Source organism: Taudactylus pleione, unplaced genomic scaffold (genome assembly GCF_031769625.1).
Source record: "Taudactylus pleione unplaced genomic scaffold, aTauple2 ptg000019l, whole genome shotgun sequence".
NCBI classification, from domain to species: Eukaryota; Metazoa; Chordata; class Amphibia; order Anura; family Myobatrachidae; genus Taudactylus; species Taudactylus pleione.
The window spans coordinates 14,449,730-14,476,510 of NW_028284421.1; the positions used below are offsets into that span (position 1 = coordinate 14,449,730).

Consider the following 26,781-nt stretch of genomic DNA (forward strand, 5'->3'; position numbering starts at 1 on the left):
TTTGCTTTAAATGACCCTTCCTACTTACCTGAGTGATAGCAAAAGAAATTAATGTAAGAAAATAAATCAGGCACCTTAGTAATTAATGAGCATACATCATACACAGTACAGACTGTAACATGATCAACCTTTTAGCTTAACACATGAATATGACTAGAGACAAAAATCTAACAAAGGCTATTTATCCCTTTTCATTCTGAGCATCCTAATTAAAGCTTGACCTGTATAACAGTAAGCAACACCATCATCGCTCCCTTGCTCTCTCCAATTTTGGCTATTTTGTTCCATTGCAATTAAAGTGATTTTAGTACTTAATTTTTGCATTAAAAAAAAAAACTATACATCTAAGAGGTCTGGACCTTTTTAAATGAAATCAGTGCCTGTGCACTTTACTTTCCCGATCACGTCTCTTCAGCTCCTCTTTGAAGCAGTAAGAACAGAAATTTTCAGTCTCAGGACGTCCATAGAAAGAGCAGTTCTCTTTCTTACACCTGCTCTGGTGTAGCGAATATATGGGGCAGCCTGTGCTCCTGCCTCTACTGTTTTTGTCATTGTTTAACCATGTCTGAGGAGACTCCTCATCAGCGTATTCTAAGCAGTCTCTAATATCGGCAGAGTTAAACCCATTTGTGTATGTCTGAGATTTATGATCCGTGGGTTTCTCATACGAGAGGGATTCCACTGTATTCACTGTGCGTATGCCTGATAACCGAGCTGGGCTGTAGCTCTGCGAAGACAATGAACGGTTCTGTTGGGGATATGTTGCACAGGTTTTTAAGGAGCCAACCACTGGCTTATAAGGATCATCTTGGAAGCTTGATGACTTGGAGTTGACATCGTGTAAATGGATAACACTTTGCCTTTGGACTGGTGGTGTATGGCTATAATGGGCAGATACTGGCATGGAACCACATTTCTTAGCACCATTGCTGGGTGAGGGGTAAGAAGCAGGGGTCGGGCTGGACCGGTCCTTCAGTTTTAGAACTAGTTGCGTTGTATGGCTTTGAGGCAAGACTGGTGATGCCCTATCCTGAGGTGAAGATTCCAACTTATCTTTCACAAATCCTTCTTGATCCAGCTTTCTACAGGTTAACCCGTTTAGAAGAGCTTTCTTTTCAGCTTCCTTTCTTTTCTGTTCCTGCTCAGCATTAAACCGTTCCTGGGCACTGGTTAAGTAAAAACCAATCATCTCCTCATGAAACTGATGACGGTGACTGGTTAAAAGAAGTCCTGCAAAGATGAACTTGCGCTCCCCTTGCATGGCAGCTCTCAAAATATTAAGGCTGAGTTTAACATCTGTGCTATATTTCCAAGGGTCCGTTTTATTATCTAATAACGATCTGTTTGCCAATTTATCAATGGGCGAAATACTAGCTTTATCCGTGGGCGATGGGGTTGTTTTCTCTGACGGTGAAGTGCTGGCAGACTGTCCAGACTCCTCTTTGCTACCTTTTCGAGATTTGGACTTCTTCACTTTTTCTGAGGAGTCCCCGTTTTTTCCATTGTTGGAATTAGCTCTACTGATTTTACCGTGCACTAGGCCTCCAAGACCTCCCATGTTCTTTTTAAGCTTGATGCCAAGTGTTTTGCTGAGGCTTCCAAGCTTGTTTGCCACAGAGTCAGTTCTATTTTTTTCTTTATCTTTCCTTTGTTTGTCCTTTTCTTTTTCTTTCCCATTTTTCCCATTGTTGACATTGGAATTACTACAGACAGACTCACGATCTGACTCCACGGAGTCGGCAAGAGACTGTACATCTTCTCCTGCAGAAGCCGTTGGAGATTCGGGTTGGGCCAAAGGAGCCTAATATGAAAAGATAACAAAAAGATTTCACTGAACCTATAGAAATATATATAATCCAGTTGCTTAGCCTGAGTGCAGAGTGGCTGATCCACATTTAGTAGTTCAGAGCATCCTAAACACCTAAGTGTCTATTAGTGTATCTGGCTTTTGTCATCTAACTACTAAATTTATGGGCATGTCTGAATATGATCTCACCAACTTGAAATGGGGCGCTTACGAGCATCATGCTTATTTTGAAACTACAAAAGCAGCAATGTTGGGCAGGTACTGACAGCGTTATCACTACGTCTGTAGCTATGGGGGAGATTATCAAGTTGGCCAAGTAACAAAGTCAACTGCTGTAGGAGTATCAATTTACAGGAATGCTCAAAAGACCATTGAAACGTTTTCTAGATATTTGTTTTACTGAAGAGACCTGGTTCCATTTAATATAATAAATTAACCCATGGTGGGCAGCATAAAAAAGATAAATTCAAACGTTTACCAGTCCAAATGTTTTACATTTTAATTTAGATTTGGCAGGAAAATAAATGTTTAACGGATATTTACACCCAAAATTGAAAGTTCATTTTTGAGTGGTATATCCTATGTGGAACCTGGTCCCCAGATTTTACAAATCTTGTTTCTAACACTAGGGGTTTCCAGCAGGTGTACACGTATTCTGTGTGAGCCCACAGCTGCTCCCCTAGCTCCAGCTTGCAGAACATCACTGGTAGACAACAAGCTATCTTTCTGAAATAAAGACAGTAGTGGTAGGACCGAGGAAAGTGCAGTAACATTTTTCTTAGACAGGCAGCTTGCAGGATGGACCAGACAGACAGATATCAGTAGAGAACCTGCCTTGTGGCCTGAATGCCACCCACAATTTATGGGTTACACCAAAGCTCATAATAATGCAGACTACCAAGCCACTAGGAAAGAGAGTTAATTGAGGCCTTGATGTGGCAAATAGCTCAACCCACAAAATGGCCACCTCCACCTTTTTTTTTGTAGTCGACAGGAATACTTTTGAGGACAATGGTGACATAGCCTTTCTCATTCTATTCTTTGCACCATTACAGGTTCACAGACAGAGGGGTTGGCTAGATGTTAACAGGACGTTATCATCATGTAATACCCAATGAATGCTGATACCAGAATTTCTAAGAAAATGAAACAAACTCAACTAATTATTGATTATTGATTTACGAACAATGAACACCACAGCAACCAGATACTTGCTTTCATTGTCATGTCTCTGAATATTGGGGTTCCTTTATAAAGATATTAATAGCTTAATAAAAGAAGTATAAGCCATTGGGGCTGATACTGGGATGGAAATATGCCAGGTTATGTAGCGTACAGTATACAATATGGTTCTATGCATGCCCAGAAAACAGGCCACACTGATTTGGTTGATTTTGGCACCGGCATCGCCTTGTGACTGGAGTGCCAGGACAGGGGAGCGAAAGGCAGGTGTAATGCAATCAGACTATAGTAAGAGCTTGTTTACTCAATTATGAACAGAAGCAGACCTGCATATACTGTACGCCAATCAAAGTTTTATCAATCAGTGGTGTCTGAGGGATGGTGGAAATATAAACTGATTATGATGATAGTCGCCAGCACTATCAAGCCACCTCTGATTGAATCCACTACTTAGGCTGATAGTGCTTTCTGCAATGATTGAGTACATGTTATAGGATTTAAACTTTTGCTTATTTAAGTACATTTTAAATTATACATGGTTAGGATAATTATACCTGCTGTAAATACACATTAGCTATTAGAATGTATTTTATTCAATTCAAATAGCTAATGTGTATTTTACGATCAAAATAAATGTTTAAAAAATAGTTTAAGTTTATCTAAAGTATGCATGGCTTAAACCTGGCACATATGCTACCAGTGTAGTCCTGCACACGGTTGCGGTTCTCTAGCAAACACATTTTACGTCTGCTTATTTAGATGTAGAAGTGGTCAAACTCAGAATGAGTCCCACTGTCTACAGTTTAATCAATGCAGTGTTACAGCATGACATTTGGCAGCACTTATTCAAGTAGCATAGACAAAACCTGTATTGCTTGGTTTAATCTGCAGGGCTTTACCCGTGTCTCAGAGGGTATGCGTATCCAGGTTACATTCATGTAGCTGTGCAGAAGATTCAGCTTTGCCTCCAGGGACAGAATTAAACTGCAAAGAGAATAACAAAGGGACAGCAGGAAGCATTACACAAATGACAGCACATTTTACCTTTCAAAAGGAAAATATTTATCCAAGTACAAAAAATCCTCTAATTACCCAAGTAGTCCTGTTAACTGGAAACATGGTAATGTGATTATAAACACATCCATATATTAGTGACATCCTATTAAACCCCTACCCACATAGAATTAGTGAATGTAACAAAGAACTTGTGCAATTTATTATGACGCAATGTACAGTTGTGTCTATTTATTATGATGGAAAAATAAATGCTGTGCTACTATTTTCCTATATGAAAAAAATACTTAACGTTCAAAATGCCCTTCAATCTAGTCACATAATTGTCACTTCCTTTGGAGCAAAAATAATTGTAGCCAACCAGGTGTATTGCCTCATGGACTGATTTTCTGGCTTAATAAGTGGAAGAGTGGTGCAGATTATCCTGTAATTAACCATCTGTGTAAGCCCAGGATTCAGTTCTTACTATGAACTCTAGCTGTGTAGAAGAAGGGATGCTGTATCTGCTGGGGATAGTCAAGATTGTAAATGAAGATATCTTCCAACCCCTGCAATGGTTCTGTACTATTCATATTATCCCTGTGCAGGCGTATTAGGTGCAACAATCCACAGCAGATCTATCATTAGTTAGTGATTCTACCAAAGCTTCTGGAAAAGAAAAGTAAATATTCATCACAAACGTTACCTTGCCAGCTTGATGTTATCATTATCATCCTTTCCCCACTCCCAGTCCTTCCCAGGATCAACAGCAAAATGCAAGGGTAAAAGCTTGTGTTCGGAGTCTGTTAATGGGATAACAGCTGTGGAAAAGCAACAACACAAAAAGGGATGATCATGCTTTCAAATTCCCATAATATCTGCATGCTAAAAAGCAAACATGACAAATCGTAAAATTTAAGTATACAAATATAAAAGATGTCCAAACACAACAAGGATATGAGAAACTTGGACACATTAATTAGCACTCTTACCTGTAAAGAGAGATGAATAATGTGTGTGGTATTGGAAGGGACACGGCCCTTTATAAAATTAGTTTGCCATGTACTCAACAACATTCAAATTTGCATATTAAAATTAGGCTGGAGACGTGTAAATAATAAATAGTCATCAGTTGAATAATGCACAATAAAATTGCATGCAATCAGGAACAGGGCTTATTTGGCCAAATCCTAAATTTTAATTGAACCAGAAGCTTACTGTAAACCCTTAGGATTTGGCCTAATACAAAAGCTGCATACACACACAACGATTTAGTTAATGAACGATTTTAGTAAACGATTTTCTCCCTTGAAAAAATGAACTAAAATCGTTTACTAAAGTTGTTCATTTACTATGTTCATTTAAATGTAATGAACTACAAACGATTTTTGCATATTAACTTAATGAAAATCATTGAGTTGACAAGTCTGACTGAACTACAAACTACAAACGTGAACGCGCATGAACAAGAATCGTTCATCGTTTGACTCAGAAAGTGAACGATTTTTTCAAACGATTATTGTTAAACAATAATCGTTCAAAAAATCGTTGTGTGTGTATGCACCTAAAAACTTTATCCTGAATTCAGCAGCCTTAATTAATGGATTGTGATTTGTTTTTGAAAATCTGTGTTCTTGCTGCAGTAATATACTCATGTCACAAGATGGCAGCAGAGGACAGGTCACGCCTGAGAATTTGTTATTTATGCCTGTAACAAATACATGACTACAGGGATCACTGTGCTGACGATCACTTTGTGGTTGCTGACTCAAGAGAGAACTATAAACTCTCTTTGGTATGTCCCAGGTGTACCGATGAATGCTGTAATCTTCCACTGTTCAGTTACACACAGATAATAGTATGGGCTTCTCTGCCAAGCACTTTCTTAGCAGATCAAGTAACACTACTGCTTTAGCTTCAAAATCATCAAAAATGAAAGAAACATTAAATCCATTAAATAAACAGAAATACATCCATGTATTAACTTACATGGATTATGGGGTCAGCAACTACAATAGCATTTACATGTAAAGTAGTAGAGAAATCTGCTAATTATCCAGACCCAGGTTGCAGGGACTGTACAGTATATGCACTACAACTGTTGTTTACAATGATGTGCTTCCATTGGCTCTCTCTATTCAAGATAAATCAAATCTTTTCATAGAAGGGCTAAACATTTCTATTCTTCAAACAGCTAATTATAGCTAATTATATTAGTTTCTATTGACACCTAAAAGATTTATTATCAGATGAGTGCCAGCACCCCGACACAATGAGCAGAGTTATGCTGAGTACACAAATGGCGATATATCGCTCATGCTACTAACGAGCAATATATCATGAGTGCATCAGCTGGTGTGTACAACAGATATATCTGTGAATGACATCATTCACAGACATTTCAGGTCGGCATTGCAGCACAGCAGATTTATCTGAAAGTGTATGTGTGTACAGCGGACCTGCCGACTGCATGTAAACTACGTTTTGAGCGGTGGCTTTATCTGACTTTTAAAATACCGTATTGCACCTGTGCAAGTTTGATCTTGCAATTAGAAGGGGTATTAATACATTTTGAAGAATTGCAAACCATTTTTGAACATCTATTTATATAGCAGCAGAATATTCCATTGAGCTTTACAATTGTGACCCCCCCACCCCCCCAAAAAAAAGGATACTGGCAAATGGCATAGAGGTATAAAGGCTCTGCTTGCCCTCTGCATAGAAATAGCAGTTTGAAGAAACAAGAGGATAAGTGCTACAGGGATGTAGTTTATATCCCGGCTGTCGGGATGCTGACGCTCAGACTGCCGGTTCCAGAAACTCAACTGATTTAGAATCCCGACATCAGCATCCCAACTGCCGGCATCCAGACAGGCTAGGATTAGGGGTTAGGCACTAGGGGGAGGGTTAGGCTGCTGGAGGGTTGAGGGTTAGATTTAGGATACTTACCTGCAGGTGTCGGTATCCTAACCCTGTTGGGATACTGACCGCCGGCATCCCGTACCCAACCTGTGATACATATCGCAAATTGGTGCAGTCATATTACAATGGTTCTGGTTGGCTATATGATCCAGTCACTCAGCAGTGGCCACTGGTCAGTCAGTTGTGTGCGTTGAAAGAAAACATATGTAAAGTTATGTGTGTACTGTGTAGAGGGGCAGTACTGGACTTTGTAAAATATCTTATGGAGGTTACGTGGGTGGCTCTGGAATTTGATAAGCTTGCCTGAGTTTTCAGGACAGTTCAGAGGCTAGAAGAAAGTATTATTGTACTTGGGAGATCATTCTACAGAGGGGGTGCAGCCTGTAAAAACTCTAGTAGCAATGAATGGGAGCAAGTAATGAGTACAGATGAGAGAAGCAGATCTTGCGCAGATCGGGGAGGGCGAGCTGGGAGATATTTTGAGATAAGCGAAGAAATCAGTGAAGTGTGGTGAGGTCAATGGCTGGGGAGGCACATATGGAGATGGATCTCAGTGCTGGGAGCCTGTCTCACCCCCTACTATAACTCTCCCCTCACTACACTTAGCTTCAGTGTCCATTGTTTCTCCTTCCTGCATCACTGTGTCTTCTGTGTAGCTTACTGCCCGTGGTGTGGCGCCACCCCTAGCTCTGCAAGCAGTCTCTGATGGAATGGGTATGAAATCCCGGTGGCTGAATAGCTGGCACCCCGAAAAGAGAAGATCCCAACAGGGCAGATAAGTACCCTAACCTCCCCCAATAGTGCCTAACCCTAACCTCCCCACGGGGGTGCCTAACCCTAAAACCTCCTCACCGCACCCTAGACAGACCCTAGTGCCTAACCCTTACCCCCCCCCCACCCATGGGGTTGCCTAACCCTCCCACCTAGTGGTGCCTAACCCTAACCCCCCCCCCTTCCCCGCCCAAAACCTAACCCCGCTATGCTCCTTAAACCTAACACCCTCCCCCGCGGCTAACGCTAAGGGTGCCCCGGACTTACCTCATTCGGGCTGGCACCCTTCAGCGTTCCGACGTCGGGATTAAGGTAGGTGTCGGCATTTCGACACCTATCTTAAGTTCCTTGTTGGGATTCGGATGTCGGTATTGAGACCGGCCGCCGCAATTACTACATTCCGTGTCTGACTATACAGAAGCGAGGCTGAGCTGTTGCTGCCTCATCTCATCTTCATGCAGTCCCAAGGAGCTCCACAAAGCTGGCGAGTATTAATTATACAAATGATTACAACAAACAAAAAAGATGTTTATAGTTATAAATATCTTCTTTGTATTATTCTAATTTTTATATCAAATCTCAGGAATATAACAGGGGAGGCTCGTTCCTGGTGTGCACCCATCTTTTATGTAGCGAGAAGTGTTAGTACAAACTACATTTTACGTTTAAGTGAAACGTGCCATAAACAGTACATGAGCCTCAGATTTATTGGAAACCAGGGCCCTGATTCAGACCCACTCGCGAGCGGCTGTCCGCTCGCAAGTGGGTTGATGGTCTGCACTGCGCATGCGCACGACGGAGGGAGCTCCGTAGTGCGCATGCGCGAGACGCGACGAGCGAAGGACTTTCCTTCGCTCGTAGTGTCTGATCAAAGGGGGCGTGCTGTCGATGTTGACTGACAGCACGCCCCCTTTGGTGGGCGTGCCGGGGGCGTGCCTGCCAGACGGAGGCGTTCCCAAGAGAACGCCTACCGTCAGAAGCCGGCCCCACTGACATCACTAGTGATGTCAGTGGGAGTGATTTTGGCTCTGATAGAGCCAAAATCACTCCTGGCCTTGCGGTTGAGAAACTCAACCGCAGGCTTCTGGTCGCAGTGGCGATGGTCGCAATGGTCAAGACCATCGCGACCATCATCCTGCACGCTCGTATATGCTGTGGGTGGTGACCCACAGCTATATGAGCGTCCAGGAGGACGCTCCATATTTATGGAGGTGGGCCCTGATTCAGAGCGAGCGCTCTGGTCAGAGCGTCCGGCTCTGAATCAGGGCCCAAGTCTGGTTTTTCTCCAAAGATTAATTTTCTGGTTCTACTCACATGTAATTATATACGTAATTTATAAATTGCAAATGTCACAAGAAAAGTAGGTTGCATTTGCGAGATACAGTGTACATAATTTCAGTTTGTGGGTTTTTTTTTTTAGTCTCCATAATTAAATTGTAAAGTTAATTGTAAAAGATGAAAATGTAGGAAGATAGCTGTGCCGCCATGATTAGTGTAATCATAGACCTGGCACTTAACTATTTATTTATATTTTTGACTATGCAGAAGATTAAAGATGAAACTCTCCTGTGCTGAAATTTGTTGGCGGCAGGCTCCCTGGAACTAGTCTTTGTTTACAATTAGGTTTGAAATGTGTCGAAAACAGTAAGCATATGAAAACACTGCAATCATCTAGTGTCTTCACCAGGGATGTTTGGGCAACTATTCTTATATCAAAATCATACACAACTATAGGAATGGTTATGTAATGCCAGCTGTCAAAATACCGGCAACGTCATCCCGATGGTTGATATCCCGACAGGGGTCGGGTTAATATACTTACCAAAGTATAAAAATGCAGGGGGGTAGACAGCGCTAGTACACAAAATAATTTATTAGAAAGACCTAAATCAACAGTTTATAAAAATTTATTAAATGAAAATAAACAAACACATATTTAAAAAATCAATTGATAACAACAGGCCGGTGTAACCACTAATCTATAACAGTACCATAAAAATATAATACTAGAAAAAATTGATACAGATCTGTATATTTATATCCAACACTTGGTGTGGGAGACTTTAGTGTCTTTTGTACACTGCTTATCACCCCTTTGTTTTGGAGCTATTTGTGTAAGTATGGATCCAAAAGTTAGTATATAACTTTTTTCTTGCTTGGATTAGTAAAAAAGCATATAGGCAGTTAGTTTTTGAAGAAGCAAAGCAATAATCAGATTGCATAAACAATGTTTCATTGACTTTTTGCCCATGGCCCTTTAAGCAAAAACTCAACAGGTATGTATACAATTCAAAACTTATACTCTGTTCTCTGTGGTACCATTATTAGTTTATATCCATATGGTTAGTACAACTTTAGTCCACTTGCACAAAAGCTTTAATCCACATCTGTGGACAATCAGGAGTCAATTGCTTATTTATGTCTGTATTGTTAGTAAAAACTTTTAGCCAGCATGCACAAAAAAGTTTTTTTGATCCACAACTGTGGGCAACCAGTAGCTGATAGGGTTATGCCCATATGGTTAGTACAACTTCAGTCCCTGTAACCCTCTCTTCTTATAGCCTAACCTCCCCACCCCGCACCCTAAACCTAAATCTCCCCCCCCTTCATGCCTAAATCTACCGTTCCCCCTTAGTGCCTAACCCTAAACCCCCCCTTCCCCCAGTGGTGCCTAACCCTAACCCTCCCCCTAGGGGTGCCTAACCCTAAACACCCCCAAAAAACCTAAGGCTAACCCCGCTATGCTACATAAATCTCTCCCCCCTTACATCCAATGCTAAGGGTGCCAAGGACTTACCTCGTTTGGGCAGATGTCCTTCTGGATTCCGGCGTCGGGATTAAGATAGGCATCTGTATTTCGACACCTATCTTAAGGCTCTTGTCGGGCTTCCCCAGTCGGCATTGCGGCCGCCGGTCTCGTAACTACATCCCACAACAATAAGTTGTCTTTATTGGCTGTTTAGTGGAATTACTGTGTTACCAATCACATAATGTTCAGTGGCTTTTTACTAAGGATTTCTAAAGCTGGGCACACTCTAAACAATATATTGAACGATTTGTCGTTTTAGGACGAATTGGAATGAAAAATCGTCCAGTGTGTATGCACTATTGTGCACTCCCAAACATCATTCGTCGCATCTTCTGATGTGCCTGCAGTGCAGGGCAATCTGAAGATCTGACAGTCGACACCATGGTTCTGGATGCGGCGGGGAAATTACATATCGGGCGGTCATACACCAGATTGTGCAGTGTGGCCCTGATTCAGAGCCAGACGCTCTGACAGAGCGCTCGCTCTGCATCAGGGCCGGCCTTCTTGTTTTTTAGAACAGTCTCCTGGCCACTCGCATAGCTGTGGGTGACCATCCACAGCTATAGCGAGCGGCCAGGAAGATGGTCGCGATGGTCAAGACCATCGCGACTATCAGGCTTGCGACGAGACCCTTGTGGTAGGGTCTCGTTGCCGGAAGCCCCAGAGAGATTTTGGCTCTCACAGAGCCGAAATCTCTCTCACTGACCTCACTCGTGAGGTCAGTGGGGCCGCCCCCAAACGGAGGCGTTCATATGGGAACGCCTCCGTTTGGGCAGCCACTCCCCCGGCCCGCCCACCAAAGGGGGCGTGCTGTCACTCAACATCGACAGCACGCCCCCTTTGGTACGAAACCCGGAGCAACGGTTTGCCTGTCACTATCCGGGTCTCGCGCATGCACACGACGGAGCCGGCTCCGTCGTGCGCATGCGCACTGGGCCACCATTGACCCGCTTGCGAGCGCACAGCGCTCGCGAGTGGGTCTGAATCAGGCCCTGTGTACGAACCGCCCGATATATCGCCCAGTCACATTCTGCCGTCGCTGGGTACACACATCGTCTAGTGTGCACCCATCTTAAGATTCAGATTACTCTCCTGCATAACCAAATTACAATGAATATATTATACATTACACTTAGCATTGATATTTATTCCCAGTATTCATTGCACCTACCATAGCAATGCTCTCCCTAAATTGGGCAGCCTGAAAATGTTAAAGTTGTTAAAAATGCAGATTTTTAAGAAGAATTAATTGACCATACTGTAGTTGCACTCATGAGTGGGCATGGCCACAACAGTTACTATGGCCATGTGCGTCACTCTCCAACTCCCACCCCTTCTGTGTAGCCTGGAAATTCTGTATGTCTCTGTAATTTATTCCAGCCACACCAGTCTTCCTCACAACCTAGGCTGCAATCCATTTACTTTGCTATATAATTAGATGTGGAGGCAATTATGCATCCAAGCCTTACTATACTAATCATGTTCCTTGCTCCTCCTGTTCCTCTCCAAGCATAAGGAGATGCAAGTATGGTGTTTGTGTTAATCATTGCTGCCTCAAGCTGCTAGCATCAGGAGTTTGATTTTAACCAGATATGTAGAGTTTGTATGTTCTGCCTGTGTTTGCATAGATTTTCTTCAGGTGCTGGTTTTCTTCTTAATAATACCCTAGAAACAGCCCTTGATAAAGTAGCTCCAGCTGCACTTCACACTCCAAATTTGCCTTGATGTCCACCATAGAATTATAAAGTAACAACTCCTACAAAAACTCTCTCATAACTTAGAACGTCATACTAATAATAACTTCCTCACATGAAAGTTCCTATTAAAATGTTCTGGATACTGCCAAACATACTGTATATACTTCTATTCTCTTATCTCTGTTCAACAATCTAACCACAAGCACCTTTTTAATAAATGTAAATCTCCTCACACCCTTCCCACACCCAACCAACCCGTCAGCTACTGTCTGCACACATGTCTGTTGGGTATGAAATCCCGGCTGTCCGGATGCCACTGATCATAATACCGACAGCGGCATCACAACAGCCAGAATCCCGACACCCATAGAGAACAGGAGAGTATTTTTCTAATTTCTACCCCAACCCTCCCTCCCCGATGCCTAACCCTAACCTCCCCCTCCTTGCACCCTAAACCTAACACTCCCTCCCCAATGCCTAACCCTAACCTCCCCCACTAGAGCCTAAACCTAACCTCCCCCTCCTTGCACCTTAATTCTAACCCTCCCCCTAATGCCTTATCCTAACACCGCTACCTAACCCCCGATACTCACCTTCAGGATGGTGCCGGGATCCTGACAAACCGTCGGGATCCAACACGTCGGGATGCCGACAACATCCCGTCTAGGGGCTGATTGGTTTAGAAGTTTTGCTTAATAGAAAAGTAAAATAAATACGTTACAATGTTTTTTGAAATAGAATAATGTTTGTAGGGAGAGATAGTTAAAAAATCTAAGCAACTGCAACATCCCACATTTCATCAGGGGAAAACTCCACCGTCATGAGCTATATAAACAGATTTATGTCAAAGAAGGAAAACAAAAGAGTACATAATATAGCATTCCTTACATTTTGTAGTCTCATATGCTGCACAATAGCACCGCATGAAGCACAAAAACAAGTGTAATGAAGACAGTCTCCAGTCCTTTTGGTTCAATTAAAACATACATAAAAAAATCTAAATGTTGACTTTACCCTTTGGCTGCTATGGGGACGGAGAATCACCATTTATATGCAGCCTAAGTGATCAGTGCGTAGTGCTACAGTGTGGGCTCTTGAGCACGTGCAGGTAACTTAGACAGTTAGGACCTCAGAAATGGCAAGTTACTGGCCCCAGGAAATCTATGGTTGCAAGTAGTTTGCTCTTTCCTGGGGTACTGTGCTAGTTATTGGCCCCAGGAAATCTATGGTTGCAAGTAGTTTGCTCTTTCCTGGGGTACTGTGCTAGTTATTGGCCCCAGGAAATCTATGGTTGCAAGTAGTTTGCTCTTTCCTGGGGTACTGTGCTAGTTATTGGCCCCAGGAAATCTATGGTTGCAAGTAGTTTGCTCTTTCCTGGGGTACTGTGCTAGTTACTGGCCCCAGGAAATCTATGGTTGCAAGTAGTTTGCTCTTTCCTGGGGTACTGTGCTAGTTATTGGCCCCAGGAAATCTATGGTTGCAAGTAGTTTGCTCTTTCCTGGGGTACTGTGCTAGTTATTGGCCCCAGGAAATCTATGGTTGCAAGTAGTTTGCTCTTTCCTGGGGTACTGTGCTAATTATTGGCCCCAGGAAATCAATATTTTCAAGTACTATGTCCGTTCCAGACTCTGGGAAATCGATAATTACAGGCAGTAGCCTATCTCTAATGGGTGCATCGCACACCCTGCCCCCTGTATTATACTTACCTCTGCAGAGTCCCGCATTAGTGCTGCACAAGCCACAAGGAAAAAAGGAATAGCGGCCATTTTCACTGAGATTTTCGCATGCGCAGTAGACTTTGGTACAGTATTTCTCTTAAGCCGCCCCTGACTACAGGTACTGTGCTAATTCCCAACTTTGGCAGATTGATAATTACAAGTACTGTACTAGTTCCAGGCCCTGGCAAATCATTCATTATATGTACTGTGCTCAGGCCCGCCAAGAGCCGTGGCGGGCCCCGGTAATAGGGGGCGTGGCCTAATAGGGGAGGCGTGGCCACGCCCCCTTGCCGAGAAAAAAAAAAAAGATTTGTTGCACGCTGGGGAGGGGGGGCGCTCTGAGCCCCCTCAGCCCGGCGCAAAGCCAGGGGGGCGCGATCAGTGTGATCGCTCCCCCGCACAGGCATAGGAGACTGCTGTGGCTGCTGCTCAGCAGCCACAAACAGTGTGCTGGGCTGCTGTGAGGGGGGGGGCGGCGCCGGACCCCCCTGGGGCCGGGTGATCTGTACCCGCCCCCCCCTCTCTGCGCCCCTGACTGTGCTAGTTCCAGGCCATGGGACATCGATAATTAAAAGTACTGTGCTAGTTCCAGGCCCGAGGACATCGATAATTACATGTACTGTGCTAGTTTCAGGACCGTGAAAATCATTAATTACAGGTACTGAGCTAGTTCCAGGCCATGAGACATCAATAATTACAGGTACTGTGCTAGTTCCAGGCCCTGCGGGATAATTTATCTCACATTATGCCTTCACCCATTACCAATAAAATTATTTATACTTCATACTTTTCCAGTATCCCTCAATATGTTTATATCATATTCTCACACCCAGCTTTTTTTCAACATTTCCCTCAGCTTAGATATCCACTAAGGAAGCTGGAAATACAATTGTATAAACAATTATATAAAGAATTCCTAACATGTTGGTCATGTCAGGGTAATACAGTCTGTAAAAATAACAAAGCATATCTGGGCAGTACAATGGTGTAATGGTTCATATTTCTCCTCACAGTACCGAACATGGACCTGTGTGGTGTTTGTATGTTCTCCCAGTGTTCGAGACCAGGTACTCCTTCCACATTCCAAAACATACCGGTAGGTTAATTGGATTCTGACAAAATAACCCTAGTGTATATGTGCGTCATACTAGCCTATCCTCCCAGAATGGCCGGGAAGCTCCCAAAAATTGTGTGGCTCTCCCGGCTGCCCAAAAAAATGGGCAAGTCCAGCTCCAATGGGTAGGGGCTCATATGAAATAAATATTCTCTGTACAGCACTGAATACATTGGTGGAGCTCTATAAATAATAATAATTATATCTTGGTTGGTCCATACTTAATTTCCTGTATAAGTCTACTAATTTAATAAGCACGTTATAAGGAGATCACTCTGGATGTAGCTACAGTAAACACTCTCTAGCTGACACAGAAGAATTATGGACCTTAGTTACATTGGGCTGGGGCAACAGTTTTTAGGTGTTAGGAACCATATTATAAATATTAAATGTAAATTTGTACTGTATGTATGTTATATCATTTTTGGTAGTGTTTTTTGAATGATCATTTATCCAACATTGTGGGGAAATTTAACTCAGTGCGTTGTTGACAGCGCCGGGAGGGAGCTACCGAAGCTATTCAATTCAGTGCACTGTTTAGTCCGATAATAAGAGGTTAAGTCGGAGAATGCCGGTTATCGTGACTTAACCTGGGTGTTTAGTCGCGAGAACAGTCATTCTCCGACAAAAATGCAGTGCTAAGCACCGTGCTAAACCGGAAAACAGCCTCGCAGCCGGCACGCTAATCTGATTTTTCCACGCACCCTCAGGAGGGCGCGAATAGAAATTAGTCGGACTACTCATCGCGGTGAATTTAATAGCACCGGGAGCTCTCTCCTGGCGCTATATAACCCGCTGAATTGAATTGACTCCATTGATTTGTATATGGATCTGCGTAGAATTATTTACAGGTTGAGTCTTCCATATCCAAATATTCCGAAATATGGAATATTCCGAAATACGGATTTTTTTTGGCATGACTGAGATAATGAAACCTTTAATTTTTGATGGTTCAATGTACACAAACGTTGTTTAAGGCACAAATATTGTATAAAATTACCTTCAGGCTGTGTGTATAAGGCAGGGGTTCCCAACCACGGTCCTCAAGGCACACTAACAGTCCAGGTTTTAAGGATAGCCATAGTTGAGCACAGGTGACTTAATTAGTACCTCAGTTATCTTGATTTAACCATCTGTGCTTAAGCATGGATATTACTAAAACCAGGACTGTTAGTGTGCCTTGAGGACTGAAGTTGGGAATCACTGGTATAAGGTGTATATGAAATAGGGATGTGCAGGCTCGGATAGGTTCGAGTTTGCACGTGGAGTTCGGATTTTTCCCTCCAAAAAAACGGAACTCAGAACGAGGCAAAACGTCATCTTACATGGACGAACATCATCATTCCTGGACAAAAGACCAGGAATGATGATGTTCGTCCATGTAAGATGACGTTTTGCCTCGTTCTGAGTTCCGTTTTTTTGGAGGGAAAAATCCGAACTCCACGTGCAAACTCGAACCTATCCGAGCCTGCACATCCCTAATATGAAACATAAATGAATTTCATTTCTGTACACAAACTTTGTTTGAACCACAAAATTATTGAATATATTGTATAAAATTACCTGCAGGCTGGGTGTATAAGGTGTATATAACACAGAAATGCATTATGTGTGTATATTTGGGTCCTATTCCCAAGATATTTAATTATTGTATGCAATTATTCCAAAATACGAAATATTCCGTTATCCAAAATACCCCTGGTCCCAAGCATTTTGGATATGGGAGACTCAACCTGTATAACCCAAAAAGTTACAAATTTGGTTGATTAACCTCAAAGTGGTATAAAGTTCTTTTCTATTTTAGTGTCTAACTCAATGACTATGCCAGAGCCAACATTCGTGGCTCTGAACTGACAGTATCAGGAACAAAGGTATCTGGGAATCTTTTGATGAAGGTGGAACACTAAGACATGTGACAGCTGATAACTTATTTACAGGTTCTACAAAACCAAGAAGTTTTCATCAAAGCACTTCAAATGGCGTTCTCCAAAGATAAAAAAAATAAGCACTAAACATTATACAGATTTTCATATTATGACATTCATCCTCAAAACTTAAAAGAACTTGACTGCTTTTTATGAATTTATTATTTTGCAAATTTGCTTGCAAATAAGCATAAAACCGAAGCATTGCTGTAAGGCACCGGTATGATGACAACAACACTGTTTCTGAGAGGAAGCTTACATACATTGCTTTCAAAGATGGATTATCATTTTTGACTTCTTAAATACAGAAACTTATTTCTGAAATGTTATAGTAACACAATTTAGAAAATGTGGATAATTTAAAATGGTTCAAACTCAAAAAAGAAAATCATTAAATTATTATTCCAAGAAAGCCATATATTCATATAATAAATTATAAATGCAGATTGGATGTGCGTTAGATCAATTCTATGATAAAGTTATATTGCTATAATGATGTCTTAAAAGTGTATAGTTTTGTGTCATACACTGCATAAAGACAGCAAAAGAATATAAAAAAATCTGACAAAAATATTTTGTTTGCCCATTTTTTTTTTTAAAGAGTTCAATACAGTATCGACTATATATAAAATAAGTACCGTATATACTCGAGTATAAGCCGACTTTTTCAGCACATTTTTTGTGCTGAAATAGTACCCCCTCGGCTTATACTCGAGTGAAGTGTAGCACTGACCGGAACGGAGTTCGGTCAGCGCTACACAGCACAAACACACAGCCGCCGGAGCCGGCAGCTGTGTGTTTGCTGTAATCAGCAGCCGCTGAGAGTCTGTCATACTCTGAGCGGCTGCTGCTGCTCCCACTGCGGGAGCCATCTTCCGGCTCCCGCAGTGGGTAATGGGAGACAATTCGTCGTGACGACGTCTCTCCCATGCAAAGCGGCCGGAGGAGCGGATAGCGGCGGGACCAGGAGCGGGAGTTTCAGGTAAGTGATTTTTTTTTTTTATTCTTATCACATCTCTCTCTACTGGGGGGGGGGGGGGGACTACAGGGGGCACTATCAGGGGCACTAAAAGGGGGGATTACCACTGGGGGAACTACCAGGGGAGGATTACTACAGGGGGCACTACCAGGGGGGGATTACTACTGGAGGCACTGAAAGGGAGGATTACCACTGGAGGCACTGAAAGGGGGGATTACCACTGGGTGCACTACCAGGAGGGATTACTACTGGGGGCACAACCAGGGGGAATTACTACTGGGGGCACTATCAGCTGCTGCCATTTCCCACACTAGGCTTATACTCGAGTCAATAAGTTTTTTTGGGGTAAAAGTAGGTACCTCGGCTTATATTCGGGTCGGCTTATACTCGAGTATATACGGTAGTTTATTTGTGAATATCTTCCACAGCTCTCAAGGTACAGTCGCCAAATCTTACATAGTTATTTAGGATCAAAAAAGTAAGCTATTAGACCACATAGCGACAAATCTTATATTTAAAATTCATTGGTCGGTTTGTTATTCTGTCCGTTTATGAAACCAATACAAGGTGGTCCAGTTGGCGCCTGGTCAGGTTTTAGGGGGGTTAGGGTCCTGGTCGGACCTCTGGTTGGTGTACACTGGGCAGAACTTTGACCCAAGGAGCCTGTTCTGGGCCTTCCACTGGATGGATTTGGACGACATCATATAATAAAAAACTTAATAACTTGAAGGTTTAAACCCAGGCAATGTCGGATACTTCAGCTAGTATCTATATAAACAGGTAAAGTGGAAAAACAGTCTGCTGTTGATTATTTTTCATTATCTGCAAGGGTCATTTAGAAAAGGGGTTGAGTATGAAATCCCAGCTGTCGGGATGCCGCTGGTCAGAATACCGACAGTGGCATCCAGACACCCATAGGAAGGCACGTAAAATGTATACATCTTTTGATGGGGTTTCTATGGGTTCCCTGCAAAGTAAGGATGAGTTTTATTAGAAAAAGAAAAAGTAAGGCTATTCTTGGGGCACACTTATATATGAATTCTTAAGATTGAAATAAAATATAACTTTTAATATTAATAGTAAAATATATACCAGGTACACATAAGGTCATAGGCGAACATATTAAAAGATAATTTCTGCAAAGTACCCCACATATACAATTTAGGGTAACAATAATTGTGTTAGAGTGTAGATACAATAAATACCATAGGTATTGGTATATAGGCTACACAGTGCGCAGTCCTATGATCCCCATTAAACAGTACAATATCTATCTACAGAACCTGGTATTCCTGAGTGGTCCCCCACATCAGTACTAACAAGGCCTACCACTGGATCGCTTCCAAGATCAAACGAGTTTGGGCATAGTCAGTGAAGTATGACTGTAGATTATCGCTACTGAAAATATATGGGGATTCACTTATGCACACGGTCTGAGCCTATTTCAAAAATGTAGGACTACTCTCAAAAGAGAGGTCCAGTTAATAATCAGTTGCTGTCAAGACAGGTGGTGCATAAGCATACCTTCCTTGTGATGCAATCAATTGACACATATAGCATAACCATGTATAGATTGTCACAATCTATACATGGTTATGCTACATGTGTCAATTGATTGGTATTTATTGCAATATCTACACTCTAACACAATTATTGTTACCCTAAATTGTATATGTGGGGTACTTTGCAGAAATTATCTTTTAATATGTTCGCCTATGACCTTATGTTCGCCTATGACCTTATGTGTACCTGGTATATATTTTACTATTAATATTAAAAGTTATATTTTATTTCAATCTTAAGAATTCATATATAAGTGTGCCCCAAGAATAGCCTTACTTTTTCTTTTTCTAATAAATCTGTTATATTTAGGCTGTGGGAGCACCACCAACATAAACTTATGATGTATAAATTATTCATGGATATGGATGGTTGGTTAAAATAATTCTAGTTATGGTTCTGTGCGGAATCTTCCCTGTTTTCTATTAAAGTAAGGATGAGGTAAAAGAACTCAACTAACTTTTCACTGAACTAAGGAACGGTGATTTAATTTTCTGTTGAGGGATACTTAGATGAGTTGGCAGAGTTATATAGAATTTAAGGGTAAACGCACAGGGTTTAAAATCTTCAAGTTGCAAAAATCTAAGTTTGTCTCTATATGTAATGGGACTCATCTTGCACCTTCCAGTAGTACTCTTGCAGGAAAGATTATCAAGGTGCAGTGTATAGTTTTAAGATTTTTGTGCATTTCATAATTAACTCTTAGTGAATGAGACGTCATAATGTCTGAAAGGTTTTTTACAGAACCTATTCTGACATTCAGGAAAAGAATATTGTGCAGCTAGCCTCAGAGAACATCTTTATGTTGCTGGATTTTGTTACAGCTTAAATGTTTGTCAGCCCTGTTAAGGCTCAGATTTTTACATAAGTGTTAAACGATGTGTGTACCCAGCAATGCGACGGCAAGGATGACGGGCCGACATATCAGGTGGCCGGTACACATTACATGATCCGGTGCCCGACCATCCAATATGACAGCCCCAAGCGCATCCCGCTGCATGGGGTCGTCAGTTGCATTGTCAGACTGAGCTGCATGTAGGGATGACCTGACGATGCGACCGACGAACAAACAGGAGCACGCATGGCCCGTCATAGAACATACACAGACGATATCGACAATATATCGGACCGATCCGTCGGATTGGTTCAAAAATTGTCTAATGTGTACCCAACTTTACAGTGCAACTAATGAAACAGTCAGGCGTCAGCCTACACAGTAACAGGAATTTACCAAAGTGCAGAAGATGCAGGAATGCAGGCCATTTCTATTTATGCAAATGCACTTATCTGTCAGCCTAGCGCATTCATAAGTGCAGAATCTTGATCTTGGGAACTGCCCTTGGGAAATCAGTCTGTCTTTACTTTTGCACTTTTTGAATGGAAAGGCACATAATGAAAACCGTGAAAGCATCCCCTCAACGTCTATCATGCATCCACTTACCAGCACTGTGAGACCTCCTCCTAATTTCAACTTCAGTTATCCTATTAAAAATATGGCTGGTGGGACATACAGAATGACTTTATTATGTGTCACTTTAGGTTGTCTGAATGGTTTAACATCTGTTGAAATGTGCCCAGAAATGCAGTTTCCCATAAAAAATACTGTATTAGGAGTTAGAAGTAAATATAGCTTAAAAGTGCATAGTGGCACAAGAACAAAACCATATTGTGATGTAAGGGTGCAACATGATCTTTTTTTTTTTCATGCTGGTTAAACAATGGCTGCTTCTGCATACAACACACAACTCGGCTAGCTTCATTTGAGTTGGGCAATATTCCCCCTCACCCCATCTGTCCACTTTACATCTGCTATATATAATAATTATATCTATTATAATGATTTTATCTGCACAATATAAAATTATACCTTGTAGCTGGATTTCTCCCTATCCTATCCATGTACATGAGTGAGCACTGCACGCATCTCCTTCTAGAATGCAGCCATCTCCACACTCTCCTGCACTTCCCTTTAAAACTGGAAGTAGTCACAAAATATAAATGGTTATTGTGCTACAAGATGCACATACAAAGGTGTCCACATACACCTATGCTCAATTGTGCCAAATAGCCCCGTTTGGCACGCTGCGGATTTGCGACATAGCCAAGTGTCCACGAGAGACTTTTTCTGTGTTTTATTTGCATCACTAATAAAAGAAAAGCAATTGGAATACTGATGCTGGCATGGCATCTGTGGCTTCTGTGTGCCACTCACTTGCTAATCTGGGTAAAAAGCAAAAAAGTCAGGCCACCATTGTTGGGAATGACAGCAACATCAGAAGCGTCCTAAGGATACTTCGGGTGGCACTGCTGCAGAGATTCTGGCTGCAGGGTGCTATTTTGGGTACCCAGCTAGCCAGAGGCAGGGTCCGTGGGACAGAGGCCCTCTAATCTTCAAAATGGATGCTAATTACCCTTAATTTCAGTAATAAGTGAAAACAATACATTTAATTCAAGAAATATACACCACTCTGTGATAACATAACAGTTGGCATTGTGATGTAAGATTAAAAAGTATTGGAAGCTATAACAACAAAGCTGAGAATTCAATGTGATGGAGCATAAAGCTGAGACAAGGGCAGATGGGAATTATCTTGGGGCCGCAGGTGAAGGGAAGGAGGATCACCTGTTGCCCAATGCTTTTTGAGAGTCCAGGAAGGAGAAGAAAATATTTCACTATCAAAATAGTTTTTGCTCTGTCTTAGTTCTACTTTAGAGACCCAATATAACTCTATTTGGTGCAACAGAGTCATTTGTGATGTTTTAAGCAGCATCCACGGAGTCTATCCCTCTCCTACTATGCATTGCTCCTCCCCTCCCACTCCACTTCCCTCACAGAGGACACACTGAGGTGGCAATGCACTACACACCCCACTGCCAACCATCACCAATGGCCCTCTAGCAAGGAAGGTGAACTGCTTTTCTGACATCTCCGATGTTGGGAATAAAGGATATAAATGTGCACCAGACAACCAGACCTGGTCCACCAATTAGCTCTATGCAACGGAGCTACACCCGGAATACCTGCCGCCTACATAATGGTGTAGCTTGCTCCAGGCAACCCAGCTGGGTCCCATTTGTGGGGATTCTCCTCATAATCACCTCTGAAGTCCATCTGAGCAACAGCGAGGACACCTAGCCTTCTTGCACTGAATCGTACCCAGAAGAAGACCGGAATTAAAGTAAAGTAATAAATTTACCTTGTCATATTGTGCAGAGGCGAAATAATGCAATATATGTTGTACCTACAAATCCAGGGCCGGATTAACAATGGGGCGGATGGAGCTGCAGCTCCAAGCCCACCCAGGAAAATAGGCCCACACCAACTGCTGTGCAGTGCTGCTGTAAACAGGAAAAAAATGTCCTGCCACAGTGGCCTGGCAAGGGCCTTCCGAGGCAGTCACAGCCCGGCCCTCCGAATAGCCTCAGGCTGCTGTAAGCTCCCCTCCTCCTCCGGCCGCAGGCCGCTACCCGACCTCCCCCGTGTCTCGGCCACGGTCCGCTACCCCACCTTCCCCTCTTCTGGCCAAGGTGGATCAAAAGCGAGTAGTGATCATATGTTATATTATGGCAGCAGCAGTGGACGGCTTCTCTAGCTGTCCCTGCGCTGCATACACAGTGACTCCGAGGCTCCCCCGCGCTGTGTGAAGTCGCTGCCCCGACAGCGTTCAAGCAGCTGTTCTAAGTTCCCGGCCCAGCACACAGCACTGAACACAGCGATCACAGGCAGCTCCGTGTAGGCGGCCCAGCAGGTTGTCTGATCCTCCAGACTGAGGTGAGGTTTCAGCCCTGCTGGTTGGCTGCTGCTGCTGTGTGATAATAATAGTTGATATGCAGTGTACGCTGTGGGACTGATACGAGCTTAATAATATATATTCTCTCTATACATTTATATAAATATACATCTATATGTGTGTGTATATACACAGTATGATATATATATATATATATATATATATATATATCACAGGGGCTCTGCACTCCCCATAATAACTAATAATAACTAATAATAACATAATAAACAGTGGGGTTTTAGTTCATGAATTGATCAATGCATTCAAGCTTGCAGCCCAGGTCCCGTGACGTTGGGCTGCAAGCTTAAATGCATTGATCAATTCGTGAACTAAAACCCCACTGTTTATTATTATTAGTTATTATGGTGAGTGCAGAGCCCCTGTTATTTCTATTTAAACAATGTGGTCACATACAATGTTGCACCCCAAATCTAGGAATGGTGAGTGCCGTGGATTAGTGCTTTTTGTTTATTTTGATTAATTTTTATAATTAATCATTTTTGTGATCACATTTTCTCATGCACCCCTTTTAACTAGTTTAATTAACTTGTGTCAGCTGTTTTCCTAGGTGCTTTGCAACAGGTGTGCTTGGTAACTGTCTCATGTTTAAAAGCAAAGTTGCTGTGAGCTTTAAACCTTGAAAGCATACCATGAGTTTAACACTAATGTGATGCTATGTCCATGTTAGAATTCTGAGCAACAGAGTAGGGACTTGCAGTAAAGTGGGGTCCTGTGACGATGGGCTGCAAGCTTAAATGCATTGATCAATTCATGAACTAAAACCCCACTGTTTATTATGTTGTTATTATCATTATTAGTTATTATGGTGAGTGCAGAGCCCCTGTGGTTTCTATTTAAACAATGTGGTCACATGTTGCACCCCGAATCTAGGAATGGTGAGTGCCGTGGATTAGTGCTTTATATATATATATATATATATATATATATGAATGAGAAGATGTTAAATATCTTGGAGAAGTGCTGGGCTGTCCTGGGCAGTGACTGGGAGGCTATTAATGCGCACAAAGTGCTCCGTCTCATGGGCGTGTTATGGGAGTTTGGCTGAAGTATTTGCGCACACAGACGCAATGTCAGTCACATAGGGCTGATTCAAGTTTTGATGGTGCGACAGATAATGGCGTCTAATGATTGTGGGGCTTATTCAGAGATGGACGCTAATGCGATCAGAGCTACAAAATATGCTAATGTTCCAAAGATCAATTGAGCATAAGGACGCCCACTGCTGCCTTCTTACCCGCGTACGACATCGCTTTGCTGTGTAATTATCGGTAACCAATGCACATCTAGCAGCCATCTTGCCGTTGCGGCAGCTCTCCTGACTCACAGAGGGTTCTCATGCTGTATATGAGATTGCAAAGGCTAATTTATGCACGCCCATGTAACAGCGTTTAAACTCTAAGCCACACCTGCATCTTTATGACCACCTTCTCCGGACACTGACTACTTGTCACTCACTTTGCGTATGGTACTGCTGTGCATGTGGAATTGCAAGATAATCTCAGCCACCTGCACAGTGCGGCTTATATATACGCATACACAATCGCTAGATCTGAATTGAAATCGCCATTGCGTCTGTCTCATGCTGAGAGTGTGCGCCTCAGTCCTTGCACAGTTGGACGCAAAGGAGGGGCTTTGTAGCGGCATTTGCATAAAGTCGCAGGTGCGCAATTGCCAAGGGATGCAGCCGTGACTACCTCTAAATCAGCCCCTATGTTCTTTCCTCTTCTGTTTGTTGTATTATATACAAATAACAAAAGGGGAGTAGTATGTAAGGGGTTACACGCATTGTCAGCTACATACTGCACTATTTGGCACATTGTCCTTTTTTTGTTGTTTTTAGATTGTGACCCAGGCCTAATAAGGATGGCGGTCACACTTTTTGAGGACGGAAGTGTGTTCAAATTTTTTTTTTTTTTTTATGATTTTCCATTTTCTCTGAATGTCTTTGTTTCAATCATTGATTTGTTGGAGATATATTTTGTTATATGTGTAATAAAAATTAAATTAAACTCCTATACTAACACTAATGTATATATTCCTTCTAGCCAGTCCCGTAAGGAGGGCAGTGTGGGCGGTGCCGTCGCACAGGGCGAAGAGCCCTGTGGGCTGTATTGTCACAGCCCCATAGCTCCTGCATCTGGCTAGCAGGGTGTCTGGAACGTCACAGATCAAACCCCTTGTGCAGACCACGCCCCTTATATCAGTAGCCACACCACTATTGTGCTGGGCACACCTCCTGCGGCAGCTTACAATAGGCCCTTTATAAATTTTAGCTCCAGGCCCATATGGACCTTAACCTGGTACTGTACAAATCCACTATATTACTTTCAAGATGTTTGTATATGTTGTAATGGGGGTGGATTTTAGGATTGTATTGTGGAACCCAAAGAGAAAAACGATGACTATCACCTGTATTACAGCATCTTTCCCGCATGCACCATTAACCTCAGACACTAGAAGACTCTATAATAAATCCATGCAATGCTCTCTGTAGTTGAGGAATTATTTGTTTTCCACCCAACCTAATACAACAACTTACCTGCCAGCAATGCTAAATTGGTTCATTCTTGTCTACTATCAGTTATGAAATAATTTAGACAAATGTACATTATAATAAACCAAAACAGCTTACCACGTAAATGACAGTGATATATGGACACAGACAGTTCATCATTTGTTATCATGCACTTGTTTACAAATTTCTATAAGCATCTTTGTGTAACTGACCATCGTACCAATACAGTTAGAAGACACACTGACAAACACCAGTAACTATTAACTAGATAAATGAGCCTGGCTCTACTGTTGCCTAGTCATTACTGGATCTTCATTGATTTAGGCATTAAATCCGTCCTACTGTAATGTTGATTAAAACCACAGATGACCTAAAACCATTCTGACATCTTCCCTATGTATTTTGTTATGGTACATAAGTGACATTTATAAATGTATAACAAGTTTATAATTAAATTATTTAAATAGTGAGTGGTAATGTTAACTTTACCGTAATCATTAGTTGTTTTTAATGAACTAATGAATACAAAGTTTTTAATGAAAAATTAGGAAATTGCAAACCCCCCACCACTCTCAATGTAATACTGGGATACTTAATGCCAGGTCATCTGCATTCAAGTATAATCTACTGCAGAATTGCACCTTTATATGGTGGCAGAACTTTTGTGACTTCCATGTTTTTTGCTACATTAGCTTCTAATTCTAGATTTTCAAAATTACATTTGGTACATGGAAACCATTCTCTTACTAGTTTACAGGAGAAAATGTTCAGCCTACATTACTTTAATAAGACAAAAGAGTAAATAAAAGGCTTTATTCATGTTGCTAATAATAAATGTAGATTTTAGTCATGTGATTAACAACATGGCTTACAGTGTCACATGGACATATAAGGTAGAGGGCAGGGAGATTTTGAAATGTTCATAGCAACCTCCCTTCCTCTTCTATCATGTGAGCTTTCTGACTGATTGGCTCAGT

The 26,781-nt window shown here is 42.0% G+C and overlaps 1 protein-coding gene across 1 annotated transcript in view; it reads right to left on the bottom strand.

Annotated features, from left to right (window-relative positions):
- Window positions 1-228: 228 nt before the first annotated feature.
- Window positions 229-26,781, bottom strand: part of OTUD7A (OTU deubiquitinase 7A) — a 203,582-nt gene continuing 177,029 nt past the window's right edge. Inside the window, exons 11-13 of the mRNA XM_088443465.1 lie at window positions 4,689-4,803; window positions 3,889-3,973; window positions 229-1,801 (exon numbers count right to left, since the gene is read on the bottom strand). Coding sequence (XP_088299591.1) covers window positions 374-1,801; window positions 3,889-3,973; window positions 4,689-4,803 — 1,628 coding nt within the window. The 3' untranslated portion in view covers window positions 229-373. The remainder of the gene's footprint in view (window positions 1,802-3,888; window positions 3,974-4,688; window positions 4,804-26,781) is intronic.